Source organism: Conger conger, chromosome 3, assembly GCF_963514075.1.
Source record: "Conger conger chromosome 3, fConCon1.1, whole genome shotgun sequence".
Classification (NCBI taxonomy): Eukaryota; Metazoa; Chordata; class Actinopteri; order Anguilliformes; family Congridae; genus Conger; species Conger conger.
In genome coordinates, this window is record NC_083762.1 from 49,123,566 (window position 1) to 49,150,857 (window position 27,292).

The window sequence follows — 27,292 nt, forward strand, 5'->3', positions numbered from 1 at the left end:
GTAGGAGAGCAGTGTAGATTGCTGCAGTGAGGCTCATTTGTTTTTTTAGACTAGTCCAATCTATTTTTAACTTTTTCTCAGCCTCGCCTGGCCGCTGGAAAATATGAATGAATGGGCTAGACTCGAACTAGAATAAACGTATCGAGAGAGTGAAAGGACTGTCATCAACAAGATGGTGTGCACATGCAGACTCTTTGTTTAAATTGCAGAAATATTTACAATACTCTAACACACATAACAGAAGATGACACTCATAATGCTGTTGTGCGTGATGAGGCACGTTCCCTGGCAAAAAAAATGTATAGATTGTTAACGGCATTTCTAATTATATTACGGGACACAATGCTGCAACGATTTCAGCCTATGAGCATGGCCCTCCAGAATGTTGCGTTGGACCTAGTTAACGCTGTGGAATTGATTAATTCACTCATCAAATTTGTATCAGATTTGCGCCCCCAGTTCAATGACTTTGAATCCAAAGCTAAGGTGGTGTCAATGTCACAAGAATACAGATCTGCTACGACTCGACAGGCTAAAAGGAAGCCCCGATGAGATGACTCCAATGTGCCTATCCCTATTCATATTGGCGAAGACAAATTTCATATAGAGACATTTTATATCATAATAGACAAACTGGTTAGTGCTCTGCAACAGAGACACGTAGCCTATAAGGAGACATGCAGGTATTTCAGTTTTCTCACACAACTCGGGAATCTATCCAATAGTGAAATACGTGAAGCAAGCCTCAAATTGCAAAGCAAGTATAACACCGATCTACATGAGGATTTTCCTGATGAACTAATTCAATGTCAGTTTCTCAGCTGGTGCAGTCAGTGACCCAACACCAAGGAACCTACTTATTTTAATAAAAGAGAGACAGCTCCAAAGTTTTCCCCAATGTTGACATAGCACTGGGACATACCTAACGTTGCCCATCAACAATGTCAATGCCATTTTCAAAATTGGCTATTATAAAACATAGACTGAGGACCTCAATGGCTGAGGACAGACTGAACAATTTGACTTTGATGTCAATTGAGCATGATTTACGTCAGCAACTGGATTCTGGAGACCTCATTGACGACTGTCTACAGGAAGAGCAGGAAAAGGGCTCTTTAACATCAGTGGTGAGTCAGATATTATTAGTCACGAGTAGGCCTTGGCCTATAGCTTCAATTGTAAAGTATTTTAAATATTTCTAGTGCCGACTAGGCTATTTCAAAAATAATGTAATATTCTGACAATGGTGTAAGGCGTCTGTCTGCCTCTCTGTCATTGTGTTTTGGGTTTTGTGGAATTGTGTTATTCTCTGGCTGTTCAGTTGGGTTATTATGTGCAATACAGCTATTACCTGTTTGTTGGTTTAGCAGGCCTAAATGTGCTTTGGCTGCAAAACAGTATTGCTTTGTTATTAAAGGTTTAGTAGGCCAGCGTGTGTTTTGGCTGCATAACAGTACTGATCTGTTATTAAAGCTATACATCACCAATATGATTGTTTTATCGTGGCTGTGAAGCTGACAGCCTATAAGCTTGTCTAATAGTGTCTTTGTGTATGATTAGAATTATAACAAAACAGTTCTGTTGCCTGGACCTTGATGTACTGCTGTATAAACAAATATGTTGTACCGCCTCGATTGCAGTGCGCAAGCCCAGGGGGCAGATAAGATAGATAGCCCAGGGTCATGGGATGGCTTAACCCGACCCTGCCTATGGGACGTTATGTATTGCCGCATCCAACGCCGCCAAGTACCGCCACTGACTGTCCAGGAGCTCACTGATGCCCTAATCCAGGTCTGGGAGGAGATCCCCCAGGACACTATCCACCGACTCATTAGGAGCTACCCAGGTTTTGGATCAGCCTGTGATTATAAATTTTTTATTTAGATTTTTGGTGTGATTTTGAATCCAGCCCTCAAGGGGTTGATGATTTTTGTTTCCTTGGACCGTTGTTACGTAATTTTGTTCTCAATAAATTATACAATGTACATCAGTAAAGATTTTCAACTTGAATAAATCGTTCATCATGATCTGATGTGTCCATTAAGTGTTCCCTTCATTTTTTTGAACAGTGTATTTTTTTGACACACAGTAAAAACAAACATAGCCTATGTGAATTGCGATATTCTTGCATTATATTACATTACATTATAGTCATTTGGCAGACACTGTTATCCAGAGAGACATACAATACGACCTATTTCACAAGATAGCGACCAAGACCGGAAGGAGTGTGGATGTTCTTCCATAACTGGAGATGCCAGTATCTTAACACCTAAAACCAATAAGATTATCAGGCTAGTTAGCTGTACGCATCTTAAATCTTTTTCACACATGGAACGTTGCATCATGGGAGTTTGTATTTTATACCTTTGGTAGAGGTTGGAAAAACAAGGGAGTGTGCTTTTAAATGGAAGATGATTTTTTTGTCCGTCATTTTCATCCTCACTGTTTTTTTTTGTTTTTTGTTTTTCACTACAATTCAAATAGCATATCGTACCATCCTTTGGCAAGCCAACAGAAATCTATACAGGATAGTTAGATTTGGCTAGCATTACCATGTGAGGGAGCAACAATAGGGAAATGGAAACTATTAAATAACGTGAGGTGGAAGCTAGTAGCCAAGTGTACCATATAGATGTCTATTTAGCTGGCTAGTAGTTACTCTTTGCAGTCTCACAGAAACAGTTTGTATACCATAATAGCGTACCACTAAGCAAGCTATAAAATGAGCACTCTCCAACTAAATCATATCTTAAATTTACCAAAGTGTGTCACAGATTATATTGCTTGCCTTGGCCAACTAGCTAGTTATCTACCCCTCATTTTATTAATCTCTTTTTCGCCAATTCCAATTAGTGGGGTCCAATTTCCAATGCAACCCTGTTCCCCATCACTGCACAACTCCATCGCTTGCTAATGTTAGCCAAGTAACTTGCATAACAGAGCCGTACTTGGGTCAGGCCATGGGCCATACCAAGAGTCAGCAAGCAATTTTCACAAATAGCAATGCGGCTGTGGCGTGCAGTTTTGGTGCGGCTGTTCAGAAGACATTTTTATGCAAACAAGTGGCTTCTCATCTAACTAGCCTTCTGACTGGTTATCAAGCCAGCCAATCAGAAATGAAGTCATCCATCACTGGCTGGCCGAACTTGTTGCACAATTGTAACGCTGTGCATGTTGAATCTATGCAAAGGCAAAGGTTCCAGAGCCCATCGTGATGTTGAGAGCAAGGGAGACATTTTGCATGCAGAACTACATGGAGTCTTTGTAGATTTCAAAAAAATAAAATAAAATTTGAATCTGTGGTGACAATAACTTTCTTTACAGAATTACATTTCTGCGCAAAATACCCTCTCACACGCACAGATATTTCACACAAAAATAACTATACTCTGGAAAAAAATAAAATAATGTCTGTAAATTGTGCTCAATTTTTTATTTAGATTTTTGTTGTGATTTTGAATCCAGCCCTCAAGGGGTTGATGATTATTGTTTCCTTGGACCGTTGTTACGTAATTTTGTTCTCAATAAATTATACAATGTACATCAGTAAAGATTTTCAACTTGAATAAATTGTTCATCATGATCTGATGTGTCCATTAAGTGTTCCCTTCATTTTTTTGAACAGTGTATTTTTTTGACACACAGTAAAAACAAACATAGTGTTAGATTTTGATGTTTTCTTTAGTAATACATTTGTATTCACAGCCTCAATAGTAAAAACCTGTATGTCTCCACTCCTTATCTTATCTCTGTCTGGGTGTGAAGTACCTTTTGTAATGCAAGCTCCCCCCAATAAACTTAGGAGCCGAGAGCCATTTGGAAAGCAACCCCAGGTGATTGAATTATCACATGTATGAGACTTCCTCCTAGCTGGATCCCCTTTTGTTTAGAAATTGTGTTTTATTATTTCGCTGATAAACGAATGGTAAAATTCACTGTTGGTACGGTTGTATTTTAGGAAATAGAAAGGAAATACCTGCTTTGGTGTTGACATCGAATACCATTGTATGTTGGATAAGCAAAGCGTGTAGTTCATAAGTACAGAAGCTGAGCACTAAGTTGTTGTTCAGGGGACCCCACGTACACGGGTAAGTTAAATAAATCCTCCATTTGAGTGGTCATCGTTTTCAGAGAGCTTTGACCGCAATAGAGCGTTGAGGGGACGTCCGTGATTCAACGTTGGTACCCGATTGTTAGACCGTGACGTGCGTACCCCCGGGACGTACTCTTAGAAGTTGTGGAAGCAGTACTACTATTTCTTGCGGAAGGCAAGAGTGCTCCATGGGAGCAAGGTTAAGGGGAATCCCAAGGAAATAGGCGAGCAAAGCACATTTCGTTAATTTTAAGAAGTAAATTAATGAAACCTCCATTGAGCGATTGACGGTTTTCAGAGAACCAATAAATTGCAACAGGGTGTTTGTGGCGACGTTTGTGATTTAACGTTGGCGCGCGCTTGTTCGGCCTTACTATTAGAGGGGATTCCATGTAGATGGGAAAAGCAGGGCACAATTCACTAATTTAAAGAAGTAAATTTAGTGAAACCTCCGGTGAGTAAAAAGGGATTTTCAGAGGATTCCTGATTACAAGAGCTGTCAGTGGCAGCGTTTGTGATTTTAACGCTGGTGTATAAAACTTGCTCTACCCTGACGTGTGTATGAGAAATTATCCGTTGTCATTATCGTGGTTGTTTGTTTAACGTTTAATGTTTAAGTGTTTCATACTTGTGTCTGGTATACCGTTTGGTAAAAAAATAGCTTGTGCATTTTTTGGCATTCATTTTGGTAGTTGTGTTGTTTAGTTTCAGAGTCCTAATTAATACAAAGGAGTGCTAACATTAAGTCGTGCCAATTGTGTATCCTAGCCTAAATAATAATAATAATATAAAAACGGTAATCGGTGAGTAACGCGTGAATAGCTTTTGAAAGTTCAAATTTGAGTTGTCAGTAATTTTAATTTTGCAACTTTATAATTTTGTAATTATGTTTGGGAAACGTGATAAGTCAGGTTCCCACTTCTGAGAAAGGCGGAAAGGCCGTACCTGACGTTACCAGTGACTCCCTTATCAAAGACACAAAAAGTTTTATATACTCACATTTGAAGTTGGAGGACATGGAAAGGTATATTGAAAATAAGTATGGGTTTGAAATTCACGAAGATAAGATGTGGAGTTTGGATAGTATAAAGAAAGCGTACAGGAAATTTCTACGCATGTCGGATAAATGTAAACTTCCCCTCGCCGTGCTTATTGTTAGTCATATGCGAAGGCGGAATGAAATGAATGCCAAGTTTGACACCAACCGCCTCCTTGACATTGAGAGAGAAAAAATAAAAAATACAGCCGAGGAACTAAAAAACGTTAAAATAAAGAGGGCTAAGAAAGACGCCGAAATTTGTGAATTAAAAGAACAGATTAAACATTTGCAGAATGTTCAGTCATTGGCTCCTGAGAGTGGGGTATTCGCCGGGTCAGTTCAGCCTTCTGCTCCACCTTGTTATGAAGTTAGGAAGTCTGTCATCTTAGCTCGTCATGATGAATGGACTAGCAGTGATAGTGACAACGAAAACTCCGACAACGACACGACACCAGTAGCGCCACAATTAAGAGCCTTAACACAAAGACGTGTAGCAGGCGACCTTCAGTACGGTCACAAACCAACCAACCCCCAAGACATTGACAAGTGGTCGCAGGATTTAAAACATCCGCGTGTGGCCGGCATGGACACCTGGGCTAAAATTAATCGTTTAAAAACTATTTATTGTCTACATCCGTATGACGGTGTACAGCTTATGGCCACGGTGATAACCCCCACAGAGGTTAGCAAACTTAATTTGTCTGTTACTATTGCGTTGGAAAATAATGGTCAAAATCTTGGTAAGGGATGGGAAGTAATTGAGGAATTTATACGGCAAGCTACACATGCATCTACAAATTGGGGGAAAGTGGCCGCCTGTATTCAAAAGACTGGCGAGGCGGTTGATGTTTTTTCTGAACGTTTTTCTGAAACCTTTTTAAGGCATTCAGGAATTAAGGAAATTTAACGCGACAATTTTTTCTCCAGTATAAATGGTCCCCTGAAAACGACCTTTATGCAAGCATTGTTGCCAGAAATAAGATCCGCCACCGAGCTTAACAAACCCGACTGGCAAGATGAAACCATCACGTTTGATCAGCTATTATCCGCAGCTAGAAGGGTAGAATTGGATAAGGAATGTAAGATCCGGGCCTTGAATAGTTATGGACAAAATCGCGCAGATGGTAGGCACAACAATAACTGTCATAATTGTGGGAAACCTGGACATTTTTGGAAACAGTGGAGGGTACCAAAGCGACACAGAAATAATGTCCCCTCCACGCGTAATTATGCAGATCGGGATACAGAGGATTTAGACAAACGTTTTTCAAGCTTGAATGACAGTCAGAAACAGGCCATTCTTTCTGCGTTTCCTTTAAACGAGAGGACGCCTCACTGCGACACATAGCGGCAGCAGTGAGGCAATCAAAAGACGGGCTTTACGTGTGTGCGACCATTAACTGGAAAATTGACGTTGATTTCCTTATAGACACTGGCGCTGAACTCATTGTTTTACCTGCTTCATATGCAAATAATAATATCTTACATTTAACAGACCGTGTACAACGATGCTACGGCGTAGAGGGGCAGCCTGTGACTTTGCGCTTTTGTTCAAAACCGGAGTTTTGCCAAAAAAAGTCCCCTGCCATATTTTGCTCCCCTTCGCATGATTCGCTTGTAGGTCGGGCTGTGGGGGTGCTAGAGACATGAGCCTGTGGTTATTGTTATGCGCCTGAGTCTCCTGAACATGTAGAGATCAACCCCGAGTCGATCAGACCTTCCTAGGCCGAGCTATTTTTTTTCCGCACCTACCCCCTACCGGTGAATGCCTCATTTTTGCGGTTTTCCGGAGGTATTGTGCGGTTGGTGCGGGAAAGTTACCACAGGCTCATAACAATAACCACAGGCGTTCCGTGGCCTGATGCGTTACCTGCTGTTTTGTGTCGTTTACGGGCGACATAACAAAGAGACAGGTTTGAGCCCATTTGAAGTGATAACGGGTAGACCGATGTCACTTGCCGGGACCATTGATTTACGGAATGCGATTGTGCATATGACATCAGATGCTCTGGTGTCATACTGTAAACAATTGACTGAAGCAGTCAAGACTGCTGCTCAGCAAGTATCCGATGCATGGATAGAACCACCGGAGAGAGGTCACTATCGTTCCAGGGCAATGGGTAATGGTATACAAGCCGCAACGCATAACGTCAGAGGCGAAATGGGATGGACCATTTCAGGTCCTTTTGACAACTGACGCGGCGGTTAAGCTACAAGGAAAAAATAGATGGATCCATGCTAGTTTTTGTAAACTTACTGAGCACCCCAGTAATGTGACATAATGTGACAGCCTATTAGAAGTGTCAAAATGGAACCAATTGTGCAAATTCGTTGTCGTACAGTTTAAATTATAATGTTGTACATAGATTACAAGACGTGTCAAGATCTCCTTGATGCTGCCGTGTTTCTTCTCTGATCTGTTTTCAGATTTGAGACGAACAAAGATCCCCGCCACTGTGATGTCATAACAGTCGACTGTCCTACGCCAAGACGACGAGGTCTCCGAGGAAAGAACATTCACCACCGGAAACCTTGGACAACCACAAACTCTTGCCGTGAATGGGACCAGAGACTTAGACAATCACAGCCATATACTGACATGCACCACACACCCTAGCTCACACGCATAACTTGCTGACCGTCCCGTAAATAGTATATCACCAACATAATGTTTATATTTTTGTTAGCAATTTCTCTGGGAGTCCAGGCATCCTACGATAGCCATAATGACGCGCCCAGAGATAATACCTTTTTAGCTACAACTGCCGCCTTCGCTCAGGCAAAGGGTTACAACTCATGCTGGGTCTGTGGCCTGTTACCCATCTCCTCAGACACCTACCCATACATGGCGATCCCGTTCACTCTGATTGATGTCACTGCCTACAAAAATTACATGAGCCGTTTTTATCGAAATAATATCATATTATACGAAAGACCATTAACCAACAACCGCCCAGAACAAGTGAAGATTAGTTATGCGCCTAAGGGATTATTATGTTGGGTCAGTAATCCAGAACTCGATCGTATAGTTTTAGGACAAAGCGTATGCGATTTTTATATACCCGTAGGACAGACAAGTGCCATAATCATGGCACAATAATAATGAAACTTTAGTTCTGCCTAAACATATACGCGCCGCCATGAACGGCACCATGTTCGTTTGTGGCAAGTACGCTTACTCACAGCTTCCTGAGGAATGGTCTGGGACTTGTTATTTAGCCTACGTGGTACCAGCTATGCGAGTGACCCATTCGCATCCCAGAACTCACAAAGTAAAACGGGATGTACTCAATAGCAAAGAAGTTATCGCCTCTCCTACTCAACAATTCTTTTCAGCAATGATTCCGTTTTATGGAGTAACGGTCGCTCTCGACGAAATTAGACAAGTCGCACATGTAATCGAGAAAATTGCCAATGATACTGCAGGGGCTCTGTCCTCCATCAACAATGAATTATATTCTATACGACAGATGGTGTTACAGAATCGCATGGCTCTGGACATCATGCTAGCCGATAGAGGTGGTGCTTGTGGAGTTATACAAGCCCAGTGTTGTACATATATACCAAATGGTAAAAATAATATAACTGCTTATGTAAATGATATCTATAAGCAAGTGGCCACTTTGAGAGAACCCCCGAGCAGGAATTTAGACGCCTGGCTGAAATCATGGGGAGGAGCGTCATTTGCTTATTTTATCCAGATGCTTATACCTTTTCTTATACCCGTCATCGCCGTATATATCATCATCCACATGTAAGGATTCAAACGCCGCAGTACGACTTGCTCCCGTTTCCACCACCGATCCTCTCGGACTGAAAGATCACGTCAAACTAACCCTTTAACGCCAAACTCCCAAAACTGCTTGTGACTAGACGCATCCATCCACTTACACTGATTCCCTCCATTTTTTCCTTTTTTTATTTTTTATTTTATCCTTTTGTTTTTATTTGCTCTTACTGTCGTTTTCTCCCTCTCGGGCAGCACGGTGGGGCAGTGGATAGCACTGCCGCCTCACATCATAAGGCCTCAGGCTCGAATCCTGGCTGAGAGCCTTTACTGTGTGGAGTTTTGAACATGTTCTCCCCGTGTCTGCGTGGGTTTCCACACCAAAGAAAATAAAACGTGTGCATATATATATATATATATATTGATGAAAGACAATTGTAATGCATTTTCCAATCATGTTTTGTATACTCCAACTGATGGCCAGCATACATATTTGATATCCATTTCTGTACCCCCCTTTTCGAAAATATGTTTTGATCATAGATGTACAAGTGATCATATGATCAGAGGGGGAAATTGTTAGATTTTGATGTTTTCTTTAGTAATACATTTGTATTCACAGCCTCAATAGTAAAAACCTGTATGTCTCCACTCCTTATCTTATCTCTGTCTGGGTGTGAAGTACCTTTTGTAATGCAAGCTCCCCCCAATAAACTTAGGAACCGAGAGCCATTTGGAAAGCAACCCCAGGTGATTGAATTATCACATGTATGAGACTAACTCCTAGCTGGATCCCCTTTTGTTTAGAAATTGTACTTAAGCTGTGCCATGCTTCAATATTGGTTGTGTTAGATTGAAGAGCTGACGAATAAAGAGATTGTCTTTCACCCTCGAACTTCGAGTAACGACTTTTTTCTTTCCTGAAACGCAATTCGAAGTACCAGCAGCGAAACAGTTATAGTATTGAAGAAGAAACAAGAAGTTCTTCAATAGCCTATGTGAATTGCAATATTCTTGCATTATATTACATTACATTATAGTCATTTGGCAGACACTGTTATCCAGAGAGACAATAACTTTCTTTACAAAATTACATTTCTGCGCAAAATACCATCTCACACGCACAGATATTTCACACAAAAATAACTATACTCTGGAAAAAATAAAAATAATGTCTGTAAATTGTGCTCTACGGTTGCATTTGTGCCTGCTTGCATTTGGTCTACATTGTGCAAAATAATATACAATGCATCAGGAGGGTACCGTTGCACCCAGTTGCTGAAATACATTTTTGGGTTTGCCATTCCATCCATGTTAGATTCCTCTCTCAATTCTGATAAACCATGTGTTTTATGACGGTCATAATTTCACTAATTGTATAAACAGTCAAGTGATTGTCCCAATCCAGTACAGAAGGTGCCTTGTGCGGATTTAAATGGTAATACAGGTCAGGTATGTGCCCAAGACAAATTGTATTCATATTCATCAAAGAAAATGTACCGTCTCTAGGCGAGTCCGTGGACTTTGATGCAGTTTTCCCAGGTGGAGTTCGGTCATGACACACCTGATGCAAGAAGTTGATTGACTTGCCGATAAGCAGGACCTGTTTTGAAGAGAGAGGGTGTCAGTTTTACTGGGAATTTTTAACACATTGGACATTGAGATTGTTCTAAATACAGACAAAAACACACTGTTTGAAACACCTAGCATAACATTGAGGGCTTGTGACTCTCCCCCAATAAAGAGGAATTAATAGGTTTAGATTAGATGAGTGTATGGGCTGCGCTGGGATTGGGACAAAACAATATATGCAAAGTTGACTGGAATTGTTTGTTGCCAGTGATGAAGTACCTTATTGGCCTGGTCCATAGTGATGAAGGAAGGGATCATGGACTTCCTCAGGGTGTATTTATCATGCCACAAGCGGTCCGTCTTCACTGAAGGGTCAGAGGCCACAAAGAACTACAGGGAGAGGAGCACCATGTATTAACAGCGTACACACGCATACAGTTCTGTGTAAAGGTCTTAAGCACATACAAAAATAATAATCATAAAAAGACATTAATGCGGATTCAGCCTTTACACTGTCGCATGCAGACAGACAACAGAATGAATGCCAAGTTTTGTGCCAAACATTAAAGCATTCACAAATGAGTTGTTTGACCTATTATGGCCATGGCTGTAACAGCTCATTGGCAGCAGGTCAACATTTTTGCTGACAGCCGAATTTGTTGCCTTCCACCTAACGATTAAAAACTGAAAAGGCAGCAGTAATCAGTGTTAAAACATGAATCCATTAAAGGAGCACTGTCACGCTTGGTTCAGTAGACCTTATTTGGATTAAATGCTTAAATTAACCTTATAAGGGTGAATGCATGCAGTGATATCAGGATGGGTTTGGCTTGAATCTCCAGCCTGCATTTCCCAGAAGCTCAAACTCCACCATTGAATGCAGAGACTGGTTTTTGGACAGCCACCCATCCAGGCGATCACATGACACTCCCACAAAAACACGATAACGTCAGCATACAAATATCACGGAACCTAACTTGGCTAGCCTGAGCGATATGACAGACAGAGTTAGGAAATATTTTGACGAGGAACTACAACCTGACACTTTTGAACCGGAATTTACTGAAGAATTGCGTGAACGAGAGAGACAGATAGTGGAGGATGAGGCAGCTGAAGCTAACTGAGCACAGAGAAGTAGAAACACAACTGGTGCCAGGGTGGGAAATGTTAACCCATGCCTAACGTTATACCAAGACGGCGAGCCTTTGCTGCCGCAAATGGGATTGAGGGCAACTGAAGACGGAGTGTGCATCACTGCCAATAGTAACTTTCAACCCTTGCAGAATCTTCTTCTGTAGCAATCGGAGGATTAACTGGAAGTATCCACAACTAAGGGGTCCATGAGAGCAACTAAGTGATGAGTAAATTAATATATAGCTTTGATCTTTTTCTGTCAAAAATATAGTTTAAATCTCAGGTCAATGACAAAGCATATTACATTACATTACATTATTGGCATTTGGCAGACGCTCTTATCCAGAGCAAAGTACAACAAAGTGCATATCCATAACCAGGGATAAGTTCGCTGAAAGACCCTAGAGGGAAGTACAATTTCAACTGCTACCTGTACAACAAAGATAAGGACGAGGGCCCTTTTTTATTTATTTTTTTTTTTTTGAACAAAGAAACAAACAAACAGAGCAAAAGTGACCAAAGTTAATATTAATACAGTAATAACAAAGATTTAGTATTGTTAATATCTAAGCAGTTCATGGCTGCTCAAATTGAGCTGTTCGGGAGAGAAAAGTATTTTTTTCGTTGATAAAGAAATGAACATGAGAAAAAGAGTTCAGAATCTCAGCTATAATTTCATGGTGTTTACACCTAGATGTGTTAAACTACTTAGAACCTAGCACCTTTGGTTTCAGACCACCCAATTTCTAGGTAGTATTGGAACAGAGAGTATAAGAAAATGAAAGTAAATAACACTTAATATTTGGTAGCATATCCCTTGCTTGCAATAACTGCATCATGCCTATGACATCACCAAACTATTGCATTCTTCTTTTGCCATGCTTTACCAGGGTTTTACTGCTGCTTCTTTCAGTTGTTTTCCCCTTCAATCTCCTCTTCAGGAGGTGAAATGCAATTGGGTTGGCAGTGTGTTTTGGGTCATTGTCTTCCTGCATGATGTAGTTAGGATTCATTTCTCACACACCAAATGTTTTTGTAGACTTCTCAATTCATCCTGCTGCTACAATTTTGAATTACATTACTGATAAAGATTAGTGAGCCCACTCCAGAGGCAGCCATGCAAGCCCAAGCCATGTTTTACAGATGAGCTTGTATGTTTTGGATCATGAGCAGATCCCTTCTTTCTCCACATTTTGGCCTTTCCGTCACTTTGGTTGAGGTTAATCTTGGTCTCATCAGTCCATAAAAGTCTTCTTTGAACAGTTGATTGAGATACCTTCACCCCTGCCACGGTGACGTCACCGACTGATGTATTGGGGTTTTTCTTTGCAGCTCTTACAATGTTTGTCATCAACTGCTGTTGTTTTCCTTGGTCGACCAGTCTGTTGCTCAATACGCCAACGGTTTCTTTGTTTTTCAGGCCATTCCAAGTTCTTGTACAAGTTATCCCCAATGCTTGTGCAATGGATCTGCCTTGATTTCCCGTTTTCTAAGCTTCAAACTGGCTTGTTTTTCTCCCAAAGACAGATCTCTGGTCTTCATGTTGGTTCATCTTTTCTGACACAAATGCAGTCGTCACAGGCAAAACCCATGGCTAAAACCAAGAGTAGACATTCAGAACTACTTCTTGTTTAACCAATCAATCTAACAGGACACATCTGGGCAACAAGAAACACCTTTCACGTGTTCCAATACCTTTGCACACCTAAAAATTGGGAGGTCTGATAGAAAAGGAGATAACTTATAAGTTTGGAAATTTCTGAAATTTGGATCTGTCATCTCACATCTTTTGACCTCATACTCAATTGTCTTCAATGTATAGCAAAAACAAAGTAATTGACCTTGCTGTTCCAATACTTTGGGAGGGGACTGTATGTGACTGGTGTTGTGTAATACTGTCAAATTCACATGTATCAGTATGTGCAATGTACACTGTAGGCTAAAATAATTTAAAGTTTAGAAATTAGTCATCTGAATAATTTGCGCTTTGTACGCACATGCCTACAGACAACATCAGGCATTAAAGCCAGGCTATCTTTATTGTTCCTTTTTGTCTCGTTTGGTTCATTTTTTTTTCTCTTTGCATCCGGCATGAAAACATTTTTTTTTTTAATTTGAATGTTGCAAACCGTGGGTCGGCAGTATGCTGGTCGCATTGTGTATATAGCCAAAACCAGCCTTTAAATTGCAAAAGCAATCTTCAGGGAAAAACAACACAACTTATAACACAAGAAAGGAGTAAAATGGTGGTTGAATGTGACACTTGCCAGTTGTCTTTCGGCAACAACAAATGTGCATTTATTTTACCATTTAGTCATTGAAATGCATTTTAAAACTTATTTTTCTAAGCTTAAAATTTCCACAATAAAATTTCACCCAAACTGTCTGGGTGTGGAAATATTGCGGTCAGACATGCTCTGGTCCTTACCGTATATGGTATAGTGATGAAATCTAAAGCAGGTTATGCTTTGCTTCATATATATTTTGCTTTTGGGGGGGGGGGGGGATTTACAAACATTTCATTCATTCAATCCCAAAACCTGCGTATAAATTTGATTCATTTCTTTTATTACAAATGAATCATTCATTGTAGTATTAGTCATGACTCTCTGCACAAGATGCTGACCTCCTGGGCCCATACTCTGGCTTTATTCATGAATTTTCAGAATTTCTCTGTCACATAGTTATAAGCTATGCAAAGTGGTGATGTAAGGTGACTTTAATGTTTGAAAATATAGATCTTTTTACATCAGCCTTTGTGAATATTTTAGAATCAGTTGGCTTCACTCAAAATGTTTTTCGGCCCCGTGCATTATCACGGACATATTTTAGATATTGATTTACGCAAAAAACTTAATGCTCCATCAAAAAGTACAGGCTAAGATGCAGCGGACTTGTGGTTGCAGTTGCCTCAGTTGAACACCGGGGACGAGGGTTCGATTCCTGGTCCTGCCAAAAGCCAAGTTTGGCCGGCTCACGTGGAGCGGCATAATTGGCTCACCGCCCCAGAGGTAGGGTCTTAGCAAGGTTAGCTGATCGCCGCACAATAAGCGCCTCGGACGCCTTGGAACCACAGACACAATTAGAGAGATGAGACGTTTTGAAGAAGGCATGTCGCTCTTTCTTGGCTCGCGAGGGGGCGGGGTGTAGACGGCGTATCTAACACTAACTCAAATTGAATTAGAGGGGGGTACAATTGGCTACTAAATTGGAAGGGAAAAAAAAAAGAAAAATCTGAAGAAAAAAAAAAAAAAAAAAATTGCCCATTGGTATACTCACCACACAGGTTTTCAAACAAAAGTCTTGCCAATTGGAACTTAGGTGGCACCCGACTACACTGCAGGTTTCTCTTGGCTTGGAAAAAGAGCCTTGCTGCTTCTAAGCTTGCTCTCTCTAGCGCTAGGTCTTCTTATTGCAAAGCTTATCCAAGAAAATAAAAACAATCCCTAATAATCATGCAGTAACCAATCCTCAACTTCCAGATTCTTCCAGTAATATTGATTTCTTTAATTTCTTTTGTGATAAGATAATTGGAATTCGAGACAAGACATCGGTCTCTACACCAGTTAAGGGACCACGTCCCAGATAAACAGAACAACTTCAATACCTTACTCCTATTCCTCCGAGCGAACTCATCAAATTAGTTTCTTCTTCCAAATCATCCACGTCTCCTTTACCCTATGACTAGAAAGTTATTGAAGGAGCTTCTGGCTGTACTTTGTAAAACAATCCTTAAAAGTTATGGGGACATAATATAAGATGGCAGAAATCAAGCCAAAAAGAAACAAATGTGGATCCCACTGTATTTCGATTCATTTCAAACCTCCCTTTTTTATGAAAGATCCTTGAGAAATGTGTAGCTCATCAGCTTTCGTCTTTCCTGCAGGCGAACAAGATATGAGAAGTTTCAGTGTGGGTTCAGGAAGTACCATAGCACTGAAACAGCCCTCACCTTATTTATGATCAACTATTTGTTCCCCTCCCTGGATTGTGGCTGCATCTTCATGTATCTTCATCTTTTAAGCCAGGTGAAGCTTTCCAGCTTCTTTTATTACATTCAGATAAGGCAGAAAGATTCATTCCTGCAGTTTTCATTGAAATTAGATGGTTTCTTGGTGTAATGATTGATTCAGAACAGTCTTCCCAAGCCCATATTAATAATATGACCAGAGTGGCCTTCTTCCACCTTAACATTTCCAAATTAATCTATTAAAGTCTAAAGTGCCCGATAGAAACCCCGTAGAAAGGCCTAGGAATCACAATGCATTTTAACGGCCATGTGTGTTGAATAAGACATATTATAAAATACAACACTGCCGTTGCATCCATCTGTTAACGTACAGGTCGCATCCACTCATAAGGGGTTAAGGAAGTTATTGTTCCTCCAGAACATTGAACAGATGGGTGCATGCATTTGTTACCTCACAGTTGGATTATTGAAATGTTTTACTGTTGAACTAATTCAGCTCTGAAACACCTACAACTCGTACAGAATGCAGCCGCTGGGTTTTTAGTAGAACTAAGAAATGCGAGCAGGCTGGTGCTCAAAACCCTTGGCTGCCTATTCTATTCAGAATTGATAAGATCCTCTTGTTAACTTTAAAAGGCTTGGCTCCAGAATATCTCAGTGAGCTACTCAATGCGTACTTTCCTCCAAGACTACTTCATTCTCAAGATGCTGGTTATTTAAAAATTCCAAGTATATCTAAAATCACGATGGAAGGAAGAGCCTTCTCTAATAATCTCTAGTAATCTCCCCAGCCATATTCGGGCTTGACACATTCTCCATCTTTAAATGTCGGTTCAAATCTTTGTTTTGTCAATCCTATAGCTAAACGGTGTACAGTGCTGGAGATGGTTGGTCGATCCAACAGTGCATATTTAAAAATCCATGTGGATCCACGTTGGCACTGAACATGCACCAAGGGTGCCAGTGGGTTTAGTCACCGTGGAGGCTCCTGTCTCAAGATTTCTTCCCCTCGAGGAGTTTATTCTTGCCACTGTTTTAGGGTTCTCTCCTACTAGGGAGTCGTTTACCTCATGTACTACTTGGGGGTTAAGGGCTGATAGCACACAGGAGGGAAGAAAAATTGTCTCTGTCTGCTGCAAATACAATTTAATTTTGCTTCAAAATTTTATTTCGTTTGTATTGATGACGGGAGAGTTGAACCACGCCATAAAGTCCTCCTCCAGTACATCCCAAAGACTTTCAATGAGGTTGAAAGGTCAGGACTCTGTGGTGGCCAATTCATGTGTGAAAATGATTCCTCATTGAACCACTCATTCACAATTTGAGCCCGAAGAGCCATCAGTGAAGAAAAAAAACTCCATTGATGGGATAACCTGGTCATTCAGCACATTCAGGTACTCAGCAGACTTAATTTTATTGCCACATGACGTTTCTGAGCCTAGACCTGACCTATTGAAGCAACCCCAGATCATAACACTGCATTCAGAGGCTTGTACAGTGGGCACTATGCATGATTGGTGCATTGCTTCATGCGCTTCCCTTCTGACCTTAACGCACGCCTTTTTCTGTTTACTGCTGCAAATCATCCTTCAACTATTCAACTTTAATGCCACCTTTTGAATGATTACGCCATGTGTATGGTGAAATTGGTATTAATTATCATTTCTATTCTCTGGAGTCGATTTTCTCAGAACCTGATTTTACACAATATTACAGGACTTTTTTCCCCTCTCAGTGCATACAACCCAAATTATGGAATCAGCACACTTAGAGGATGTTCATCCAGCCTTTTTACTTCATAGCAAATAAAAAAATAAGAGATCTGACACAAAACGATTTCTGTTTAACATTCTGGCTTGGTGAAACGTAGCTCAAATAAATGAAATGGATTTATTTGAACTAAAAGATTATTAGAGGAAAAAAATATGGAATCACTCAATGTTGAGGGAAAAAAAGTATGGAATCATCAACAAAAAAAACATCACAATTAGTACTTTGTTGCTCCTCCTTGGGCTTTTATGACAGCCTGAATTCTTTGAGGCATGGACTGCCCTAATGAAATAATATATTATTTCTCCATCAAGCTGGTTCCAACTTTCTTGCCCAGGAAACCAGAACGAATCCGACGAGGAAATCAAACAGAAGGCCTCAAGTAAGGTTGTAACTCTGGATATACAGCTAGAAACTCAACCATAACTTCTGTAACTGAAAGTACATCAACAACTGTTTTAATGCTCAATGTATTGTATGGTTACTGTACTACATTTTCTTTTGGTTGTACCACATTTTCTTTTGTTGGCCAGTCAGTCAGTCAAGTTAAGGTCACAACCAACCAACCAACCAAAACAATCTTGTTTTCTTCTGTTTAGGTGTTAGTGCTGGTATTCGGATGGCTTTTCTGAATGTACATCCCATTTCATTCAGCCGACTTCTTACAGTTCTGTCACAAATACTGACTCCTGTTTCCGCCCATTTGTTTTATTGAGCATTTTCTATTTTCAAGGCATATTGCTTTGAGTTTTCTATCCTGACGCTGACGTCTTCCGTGGTCTACCTGTATGTTTTCCTTTTATAATCCTCCCATTTTGTTTATACTTGCACCAAATTTTAGACACAGCTGAATCCTTTCCATCGTTTCAACTGACAGCTCTCTTGAAGCAAACAGCTTGTTAAGGTCTGCAAACACTCTTTTAAGAGCAGACTAATTTGCACATTCAGACTTGTGCTGGTATTTGTTTTAGAAACACAAATTCAAAAGTGATTCCGTAATTTCCTCCTCAACATTGAGTGATTCCATAATTTGTGTTTCATTACATTACATTATTGGCATTTGGCAGACGCTCTTATCCAGAGCGACGTACAACAAAGTGCATACCCATAACCAGGGATAAGTTCGCTGAAAGACCCTAGAGGGAAGTACAATTTCAACTGCTACCTGTACAACAAAGATAAGGACAAGGGCCATTTTTTTTTTTTTTAAATTTTTTTTTTAACAAACAAACAGAGCAAAAGTGACCAAAGTTAACTATCCAAACACTGCTTACCTAGCCAACTAAAAATACCGATACACAAAGCAGTCAGAGACAACAATTAAGGTTCACAGGGAGGTAGGGAGGGATGGGGAGAGGTGCTGCTTGAAGAGGTGTGTCTTCAGCTTGCGCTTGAAGGTGGGGAGAGATTCTATAGTTCTGACCTCAATGGGGAGTTTGTTCCACCACCATGGAGCCAGAACAGACAGTAGTCGTGAGCGTGAGGTGGAGGTTCTGAGAGGGGGAGGTGCCAAGCGGCCTGTGGAGGCTGAACGAAGAGGTCTGGCAGGGGTGTAGGGTCTGATGATTTTTTGCAGATAAGCTGGGGAAGACCCTTTAACTGCTTGGAAGGCCAGCACCAATGTTTTGAATTTGATGCGAGCCATGACAGGCAGCCAGTGGAGGGAAGTAAGCAGGGGGGTGACGTGTGAGTATTTTGGAAGGTTGAAGACCAGACGAGCTGCTGCATTCTGGATGAGTTGGAGGGGTCTGATGGCGGACGCTGGGAGGCCAGCCAAGAGGGAATTGCAGTAGTCCAGGCGGGACAGAACCATCGCTTGGACCAGGAGCTGGGTCGAGTAGGGGGTGAGAAAGGGGCGGATTCTCCGTATGTTGTATAGGAAGAAGTAGAGGAAACCCCAGATCAAGTTTCCTCTACTTGATCTGGGGAAAAAACTTTGCAAACATTAATCCATATTGAGCAGAGTGTTTTGAGCCAATTATTGTCTTGTTATAAGATTTAGGGGCGAGTAAAACATCATTTCTAGAAAAATGACAGTAACTGGGTACTGGTGATTAAAATTTTTTTTTTTTTTTTAAATCTTCAAACATGTCTTTAGAATCTGAAATCATTAATTATAACAATATCTTACTTGGTTCAGATTATAGTCTGCTACAAAAATGTTTGAATGAGTAATTTCTGCCATCTTGAGTATGCAAATCAGCTAATTTACAAATTTTTGTCCATACATATTGATAATTTAAGTATGTACCTCTGAAATGATCTGAAAGACGAATGATTCGTTTTTGGTGGAACATAACCTTAAAACAAGCTTCGGTTTATGAGACAATAGACTATTTGCAAAGCGCTTTGTAGATCAATATGGAAAGTGGTAAAATTAGGCTACATTTCTGACCGGTTTGTTCATGATGACACCCCTGCTGTATCTGGTCAGGTTTATTTAGAAAATTCAGGATTTGCCGACAACGTCTATCATCAGCTGGACTAAGCCTACGATACTGATGACATGACACCTAATTTACCCATGAAAAGAACCTATAACGGTTGCTTTGTCCTGTGACTAAAAACCATTAATGATATTAGTGATAATGAGAAGGAGAGGGAACATGGTCATGCAAACAAAAAGTAGCTGTATTCATTTATGCAGTTCAATGAAATGGCAGACAGAATCACTCCAAGGTTAGTCAAAATGCCCAGTCCACCGCCGAAAAGTTCATACAAAAAACAAAAAGATATAATAGTCCACAATACGAAGGGCAAAAAGAAAAAGGTTAGATCTCACCCCTCTGTGGTTTGGAAGTCCATCATTTCAGTTCTTATAATCCAGTAATCCACCGAAAAAGAAAAGGCTTTTAAATCCAATGGGCCTTTGTCTTTCCTTTTCCCAATGGTTCAATCAGTCCAATAAAGCAATCCTTGTCCTTGTTTCTTTAGTGATCCCCAACCAGCCTAACTAGGCCTGAGCCCAAAACCATCTTCCCCACTCCACCAAACATTTTTTCCTTTGTTCCCTTTAGCACCCCCCTTCCTGTCTCTAGCACACCCCCTTCCTGACTCCTGGTGGTGAGAAAAAGTATAGCTATAAAGAGATAGGGAAGAGTTTACAGGCCCTGCTAACTGATGGAACCCTATTCCTTAACAGGGTTACATATACCCCCCCTTTCAAGATGAGGCTCAGATGGGCCGAAATACAGTTTCAGATTCTGTACATGGAAAACATCACTGTTATCAGGCCGGTCAGTAAAAGCTACTTGGACCAAGTTTTTTCAAAACCAGCACAGGACCTTTCCATTTTGGTGCCAATTTGGCCATGAAGCCTGCCTCCCCCCTAGACAGTGGATGGTCTTTGACCCACACCAGATCATTGCATTGAAGAGACACCGAACGTGAAAGACAAACATCAATTGCCATGAAGCTGTAAGAGTTGTGTTGAAGTTTTGAAGTTTCATGTTCTGTTGAAATTAATTATTACCATTACGTGCTTGTATTGTATTGCTATCAATTGTTGACGAATATTCCTAATTGATGTTTATGCTTTTGTTCCGCTTACCCAGGCTATTTGGGTGAACATGATTTAGATGTGCTCATTGAGGTGAGAGTAACAGGTGGCTCAGTGAAGTGAAAGGGAATCCTGCATTGCGTAAAGTGTATGGACACTGTCTGTGTGAACCGGTTTCAGACTTGGCATTGAAAAGCTGATACAGTTGTGCACCACTACATGTGTACATGGAATATAAGTCCAGAGTAACAGATAGAAAATGGTTAGTGGCTATGTAGATGAGTAAAGAATGGCTGTTTTTTTTGTGCACTCAGCCGATTGAATCGACTGCTGGCAATCACTCACAACAATGCAAAAGGAAATTCAAAGGTTTTTAATAAAGGTTCACCGACACCATTATTTCAGAAGCGATACGAGTACCAAGTACTAAATTAAGTGGATCGGCCGATATCGATCGGCGTAGGCTACATATTAGGCTATGTTAATGATTCATGCAGACGTTTGGAAGGCGTTCTCATCCGTGCATGGATTGTTGTAGTGTTTGCCATTTTGCCTTGCCAGTGCTCAATACTGCAGTTTCATTGTAGTGAATTCATCGTGCTCATTTGGGTGCAGAGCCATTTGATGTTTTATTAGGTCCAACGTGTTAAGTTACATTGAGCCTCAAACCCCCAATCATAAAAAATACGTAGAAGGTGTTGGATCAAAAATATAGGCATTAAATGCTTTAATTTTCTTTCTCCAACTGAAACATTTTGCCAACTACACACGATTGGGGACAGCAATCAGTATTGAAAGAGACAAATTAATTACAGGTACTTAAGGGCATCGGCACCAAAACCGATGCTTCAGATGGTATCGTTCTACCTCTAGTTTTGAAATTATATCAGTAACATGGGCTGGAGCTTTAAAAAACAATATGATTAATCATTTAGAGGTTTTCCAAAATGTTTAGCATTTCTCTTAAGAGATTAAACATTAGCAAACAACCCTAATGTGGAGTGTGTAAATGCATGATTGGTTGGGACCATGCATGTTTATTTCTGATTAAACTGGACAGAGCATGTTTATTTCAGATTAGCGAAGACAGAGCATGTTTATTTCAGAGTATCTCATCCATTTGAGACAGGACAGTTTGTTTATCTGCAATAGGACAGGACTGTGCATGCTTTTCTTCTGAATGTGTTCAGTTCCATTGGTTCCTGACTCGGCACTCACCTCATGGAAGGTGTCCTCCAGCTCACCGTCATAGATCCAGCGGTACAGAAAGTTGAGGATGGGGTGGGACACCAGGCCCAGGATGTGTTGTACCAACGCCCGCATATAGGGGTCCCCTGTCATTCCGTAGGCATGCACAGCTGAGGCCAGCTCACCTCCTTTCCGCCCTGCGAGAGAAACAAGCGTCCACACACTGAGACACCCAAAAAACCTTCCCACCATCTGCTGTGAATAGAAAGAGAAAGTCGGATGCTTTACTGTGATATCATTGTAAAGCCGATGACACCCAACTCTTTCTCTCCTTCCCCCCATCAGACACACAGGTCTCTTCCCGTATTTCTGCTTGCCTGAGAGACATCCAGAGCTGGATGGGCAACCACCATCTAAAGCTCAACCCAGGTAAGACGGAGGTAATCTTCATCCCTGCTCTAACCTCTCCCTTCTCCGATTTTTCCATCTCACTAGGGGATACCACAATGACCTCATCCCCGAGTGCAAGAAACCTTGGAGTGGTGATGGACAACAGGCTGTCCTACTCTGAGAACATCGCTACGGTGACCCTGGCATGCAGGTTCTTCCTGTACAACATCCAGAGAATCCGACCCTCTCACCACTCTTGTCCAAGCAATGGTCCTGTCCCGCCTGGACTATTGCAAGTTTCTGCTGGCTGGCCTTCCAGCATCGGCCATCAGACCCCTACAACAGATCCAGAATGCTGCAGCCCGTCTGGTATTCAATATTCCCAGACATTCACGTCACCCCCCTGCTCAGCAACCTCCACTGGCTGCCTGTTATGGCTCGTATCAAATTTAAAACTTTGGTGCTTGCGTAGCAGGCAGTTAAGGGATCAGCCCCAGTATATATTCAATCACTTATCAAGACCTATACTACTACTTCGTATCGTCTGGCGCCTCCCCCTCGCCACAACTGCACTTCTCACTCACAACTGCTGTCTGTCCTGGTCCCACGGTGGTGGAATGACCTCCCGGTGGATGTCAGAACGGCAGAGTCTCTGACCTCTTTCAAGCGCAGACTGAAGACTCATCTCTTCAGGCTACACCTTTCCCTCCCTAACTCACCACCATGATTAGCCTTATATATGCCATAGACTGTAATGGCACTTACATAGTTGTATAGATATTGTTGTTTTTTTTGTATTAGCTATTGTATTGTTGTACTCGGGGTATTCTAGCTGCCAACTGTAGTATGCTAGTTTGGAAGTTGATGTATTCTTCAAGGGTTGATGTATTCTTCAAGGGTTCCGATAGTATCTGTATGGTTACACTAGGACTCGGAACTGTACTGTCCCTCTCAGGTCCTCTTCACACTCGTACTTGTGTTTGATTTCCACTTCGTTGTACGTCGCTCTGGATAAGAGCGTCTGCTAAATTCCTTGCAATGTAATGTAATGTAATATATATTAATTATACACATCGCCATGGTGAAAGCCAATGATGAAATTGTACACCCTGCCATTGTTCCTATGGCCCATACTAAAGCACAACTGAAAAAAAGTTTTCTATAGCAGATAATTACATTACATTAAGGCATTTAGCACATGCTCTTTCCCCGAGCGACGTACAATGAAGTGATGTACAATAATGTATAGCCTACATAGCTAGTACAGGACCAACAATTAGCTGAATGATTTTAAAGCCTGTTGCTAGCTGCTGATCAATGGAAATATGGATCAAATAATGTTTATTCTGTTTATGCTATGTTTATTCTGGTTTTCTACAGCTAGACTACACTTAAATATCATTGTTAGAGAACCAATGACATTCCACATAGGAGAAAGTGGCCTACCTGTGCTAGCTGTTATCAAACAAATACATCCGCTATATGCAACAGTCAGCTTTCCAGTGGCTGTAGACCCCTTGAAAGTGTACCATTACCGCTGATTCTGCAATGACCATGCAGAATCAGAACAACTTCCAAGATTGTTAGATCACCATACTTTGATATATCCTACATTATGGCAAATCTGTTTGGTACATAGCTGGTGAATGTATTCAGTACATATGCTAGTAATATACTCCATCTTGGTCTTGCAAAGGCCATTAATACAATGGTTAATTCCTATAAATCTTGAGAGCAGTTTCGATATGTTTTAGCTAGCCAAATAATGTTAGCTAGTTAAAATACTTATACTTATAGCTAGCTAGTTTCTAGCTACGATGACTTTATTCAATCATGTTATACTTCAGGTTAATGCTATTGAAATATTTGTATAATTTCATAAAAATAAACATTTTACAATTGGATTGACGATAAACAGCTCTAACTGTGTAACTAAACTTTTAAGTACATTTTTAATGAAAATGGTACATTCACGTAGTAGTACTACTAGTTTTCTTTCATCTTCGATGCATGACTGGGGAAAGTTAGAACAGAATGTGTCAGTTAATAGCAGCATACCTCCTAACAAGTGGTAGTTTGAGAATTCACACAATTCTTCATGATGTGCATGCAAAATAAATTAATCATGTATTAATAAAATTTTGGTCTTGGCCGATACCATTAGCAGGTACCAAGAGCCAGACCATGATCATGTTTTTTGTGGTCTCGAGACAAAGACCGCGAGATGGAGACTCCAGCTCTACTAGAAGCATAACATTATCCGACATTATCCAACATTAGCAAGCACTTCTTGGGATAACGATAACGTATGGAGTAGGATTAACTTTTTTATTTTTTAAAATATTTCCAGTTTTACTGTTGTACATCATTTACGATTGCATCAAACATAAATACTTTCGAAGACATTGAATTATTGTGCCCACTGTCTCATCAGTGAGTGGGGTTAGAGAGTTGGGAGAGGACAGACTAACTACAAATTTCAATGCAGACTCAACGTGTGCTAGCTTTAGAGCGTCTCTCATCCTGTAGTGCTCTAAATTTGTATGAGCTAGCTAAGCCCCTTCAGTTAGTCACAAACTGGTTCACTGAACCGACGATTGAGGTCTCTGAGAATGACGCGGCAGAGAAGAACCAGTTTGTGGAGTGGCGAAATGTTGTTTAAGTAGGTCAATAGCATTGTAAATGTAGAATTGCAGAGAGTTCCAATATGCTTTAACAAGAGTGCATGCTCAACCCAGTCTGCTACGTTCTCCAAGCCAGCAGCTAGGAGGTACATCTCAAACAAAGATATACAGGGAATCCACAAAAAAAAAAAGTTGCTCTCATATTAGTTGGGGCTATGCTTAGGTCTACGGGAAGACTGGGTTGTGAAACTATGACAGCATTGATCTAAAAATGAAACACAATTTTGCAGTTAATTTAATGTGTTTATCTATACTAGGTCTGCCACTTGACAGCACACCCTTAAGAGTATATACTGTTGAGACAGCGACACCAATAGAAAAATTTTGGAAAAGAATGATAGTTTTATTGAGTCCAAAGGGGAAATAGGCTTTTTCAGCAAAAATAGAGGTATCACAAGGGGCTGACTTCATATCAATTGGTGAATCAGATTGAAAGCTGGCCCCTTGGTCATGCCGGCAAGGGTGAGCTCACTGCTTAACAGACAGCTGTGGACACCTTTGCCACCTAGTGGTGGTCGTATAGAAAACGAGTGGTTACATTGGAAGAACCAAAAAAAAAAAACGCGCTTGCTTCTGCCAAGAAGATCTCCAGGGGATGAGAAATTAACCTTAAATCACTATGGATTATGGGCAATTTTGCTACAAAAAAAAAAACCTGGCAGCCGCAGCGGTTATATTGGGGCAGAGTCAGCCAGAGCTGAACTCACTCTCCTTCAATGGTAAATTTAAATTTAATTTTTAATTCTCCCAGTGACAGAAATTATGAGATGCTCAATTGAATATTTTATCGTAATTGTTTACATTGATTTGTTGCAGATAAATAACAGATAACCAGAAATCATCATATGGAACTCATAGTCAGAGTCATTTAAAATGAGTAATCCACAAGGCATAAAGCTTTTATGTCTATTAAACAGTATTTTTTTTTTATAGATTTTGGTTTGCAAAACCAAGTGTACAGATTAGGCCACAACCGAGAGTAGGCTACGGATTATGCACCTCCCTAAGCAGTGTTTGAGCAATTGTGCATCCTGTGAATAAGAGACAAAACTGCACCGGTTTAAATTATTTGAGTGTTAAAATCAACCGCAAGTTAGCACTTCTGATTCACTATAAAGCGTTTCAGTAGCCAACGTATGCTAACATGTATAGTGAATATCCCCGAGGCAGAATTGTAACATAAAATAAAAATAACATCAAAACATAGTTGCTACAGTAACTACTTTGGTTTATTGCCTACACAAACTAGAGGCCACAAAGGACTGGAATGTAGCCATTCAGTGTGTGGTGTAAAATGGGGGTAATTTGCAGATACATATACAATCCCTTCTTAGCACTCACATATGGAGAATAGGCTATTCAGGACAAAGATCTGTAATGTGTTGAGTTATTACTGATTTAGTTATTGCTGGTTATGTGGTAGATAACTGCATATTTAAGTGTAGGCTACATAGTGATTAAAACTTATCTGAAAAGTAAACCCTTGAGGTATCTACTGCTTATCTGTAGTGACAGTGTTGATTGACGGTGATTGAGGTTGGTTTAATACCCTTAATACCTGGAACGTTGATGACTTAAAGCCATTTAGCCAAAAAATGTGTTCCATACTGTATCAGTTGCATGTGAATCGAGTCCCATCCTCAAATTCCCACTGAGAGCCAAAAGAAAAATACCCTTTAATAAAAAATACCCTTTAAAATCTGAGTGTGAATTCACCACAGGTGAATTGTTTGATTACAAAGGAGGAAATGACTGACATTTTCTTTTTATTAATTATTCAACATTAAACATTATTCTGAGGGAGGGACTCGAGACACACACAAGATGTCGAGCGTGAGAACACAAGATCATCTTTCATGAAAAATATTGTTATGGTATCTTCTTAGGTTTGGTTTCAATGGCAGCTTCAAAAAACTCATGCTGTACCAAACAAGAGAAAATGGAATGGTCCAAAATAACTTTTGAGCTGAAATTTAGTTTTGTATAGTTCTGTATAGCCCATGTTGTTCTGGGGGCTGTACATACCTTGGCAATAGTCCACAAGGGCTGCCAGGGTTTTGAGTCTGACTTTGGGGTCATAGGTCCAGACCAGGAGGCGGCGTAGGGTCAGATTGCTCTCTGCCGCAAGATTCATCCCTTGGTCATCTTCAACCTGCAGCTGTGGGGGGAAAAACAAAAAAAAGAAACAAAGGAACAGGTTGCTCCTGCAGCAGCTACCCTGCA

General features: G+C 40.6%; 1 protein-coding gene across 3 annotated transcripts in view; it reads right to left on the minus strand.

The window, feature by feature from the left end:
* The window catches only part of tubgcp3 (tubulin gamma complex component 3), a 291,027-nt gene that overhangs the window by 130,873 nt on the left and 132,862 nt on the right, over positions 1-27,292 (minus strand). For all 3 annotated transcript variants that reach the window (XM_061235118.1, XM_061235117.1, XM_061235116.1), the window contains 4 exons: positions 27,095-27,227; positions 22,026-22,192; positions 10,714-10,824; positions 10,363-10,465 (listed from right to left, as the gene is read on the minus strand). In XM_061235118.1, coding sequence (XP_061091102.1) covers positions 10,363-10,465; positions 10,714-10,824; positions 22,026-22,192; positions 27,095-27,227 — 514 coding nt within the window. The remainder of the gene's footprint in view (positions 1-10,362; positions 10,466-10,713; positions 10,825-22,025; positions 22,193-27,094; positions 27,228-27,292) is intronic.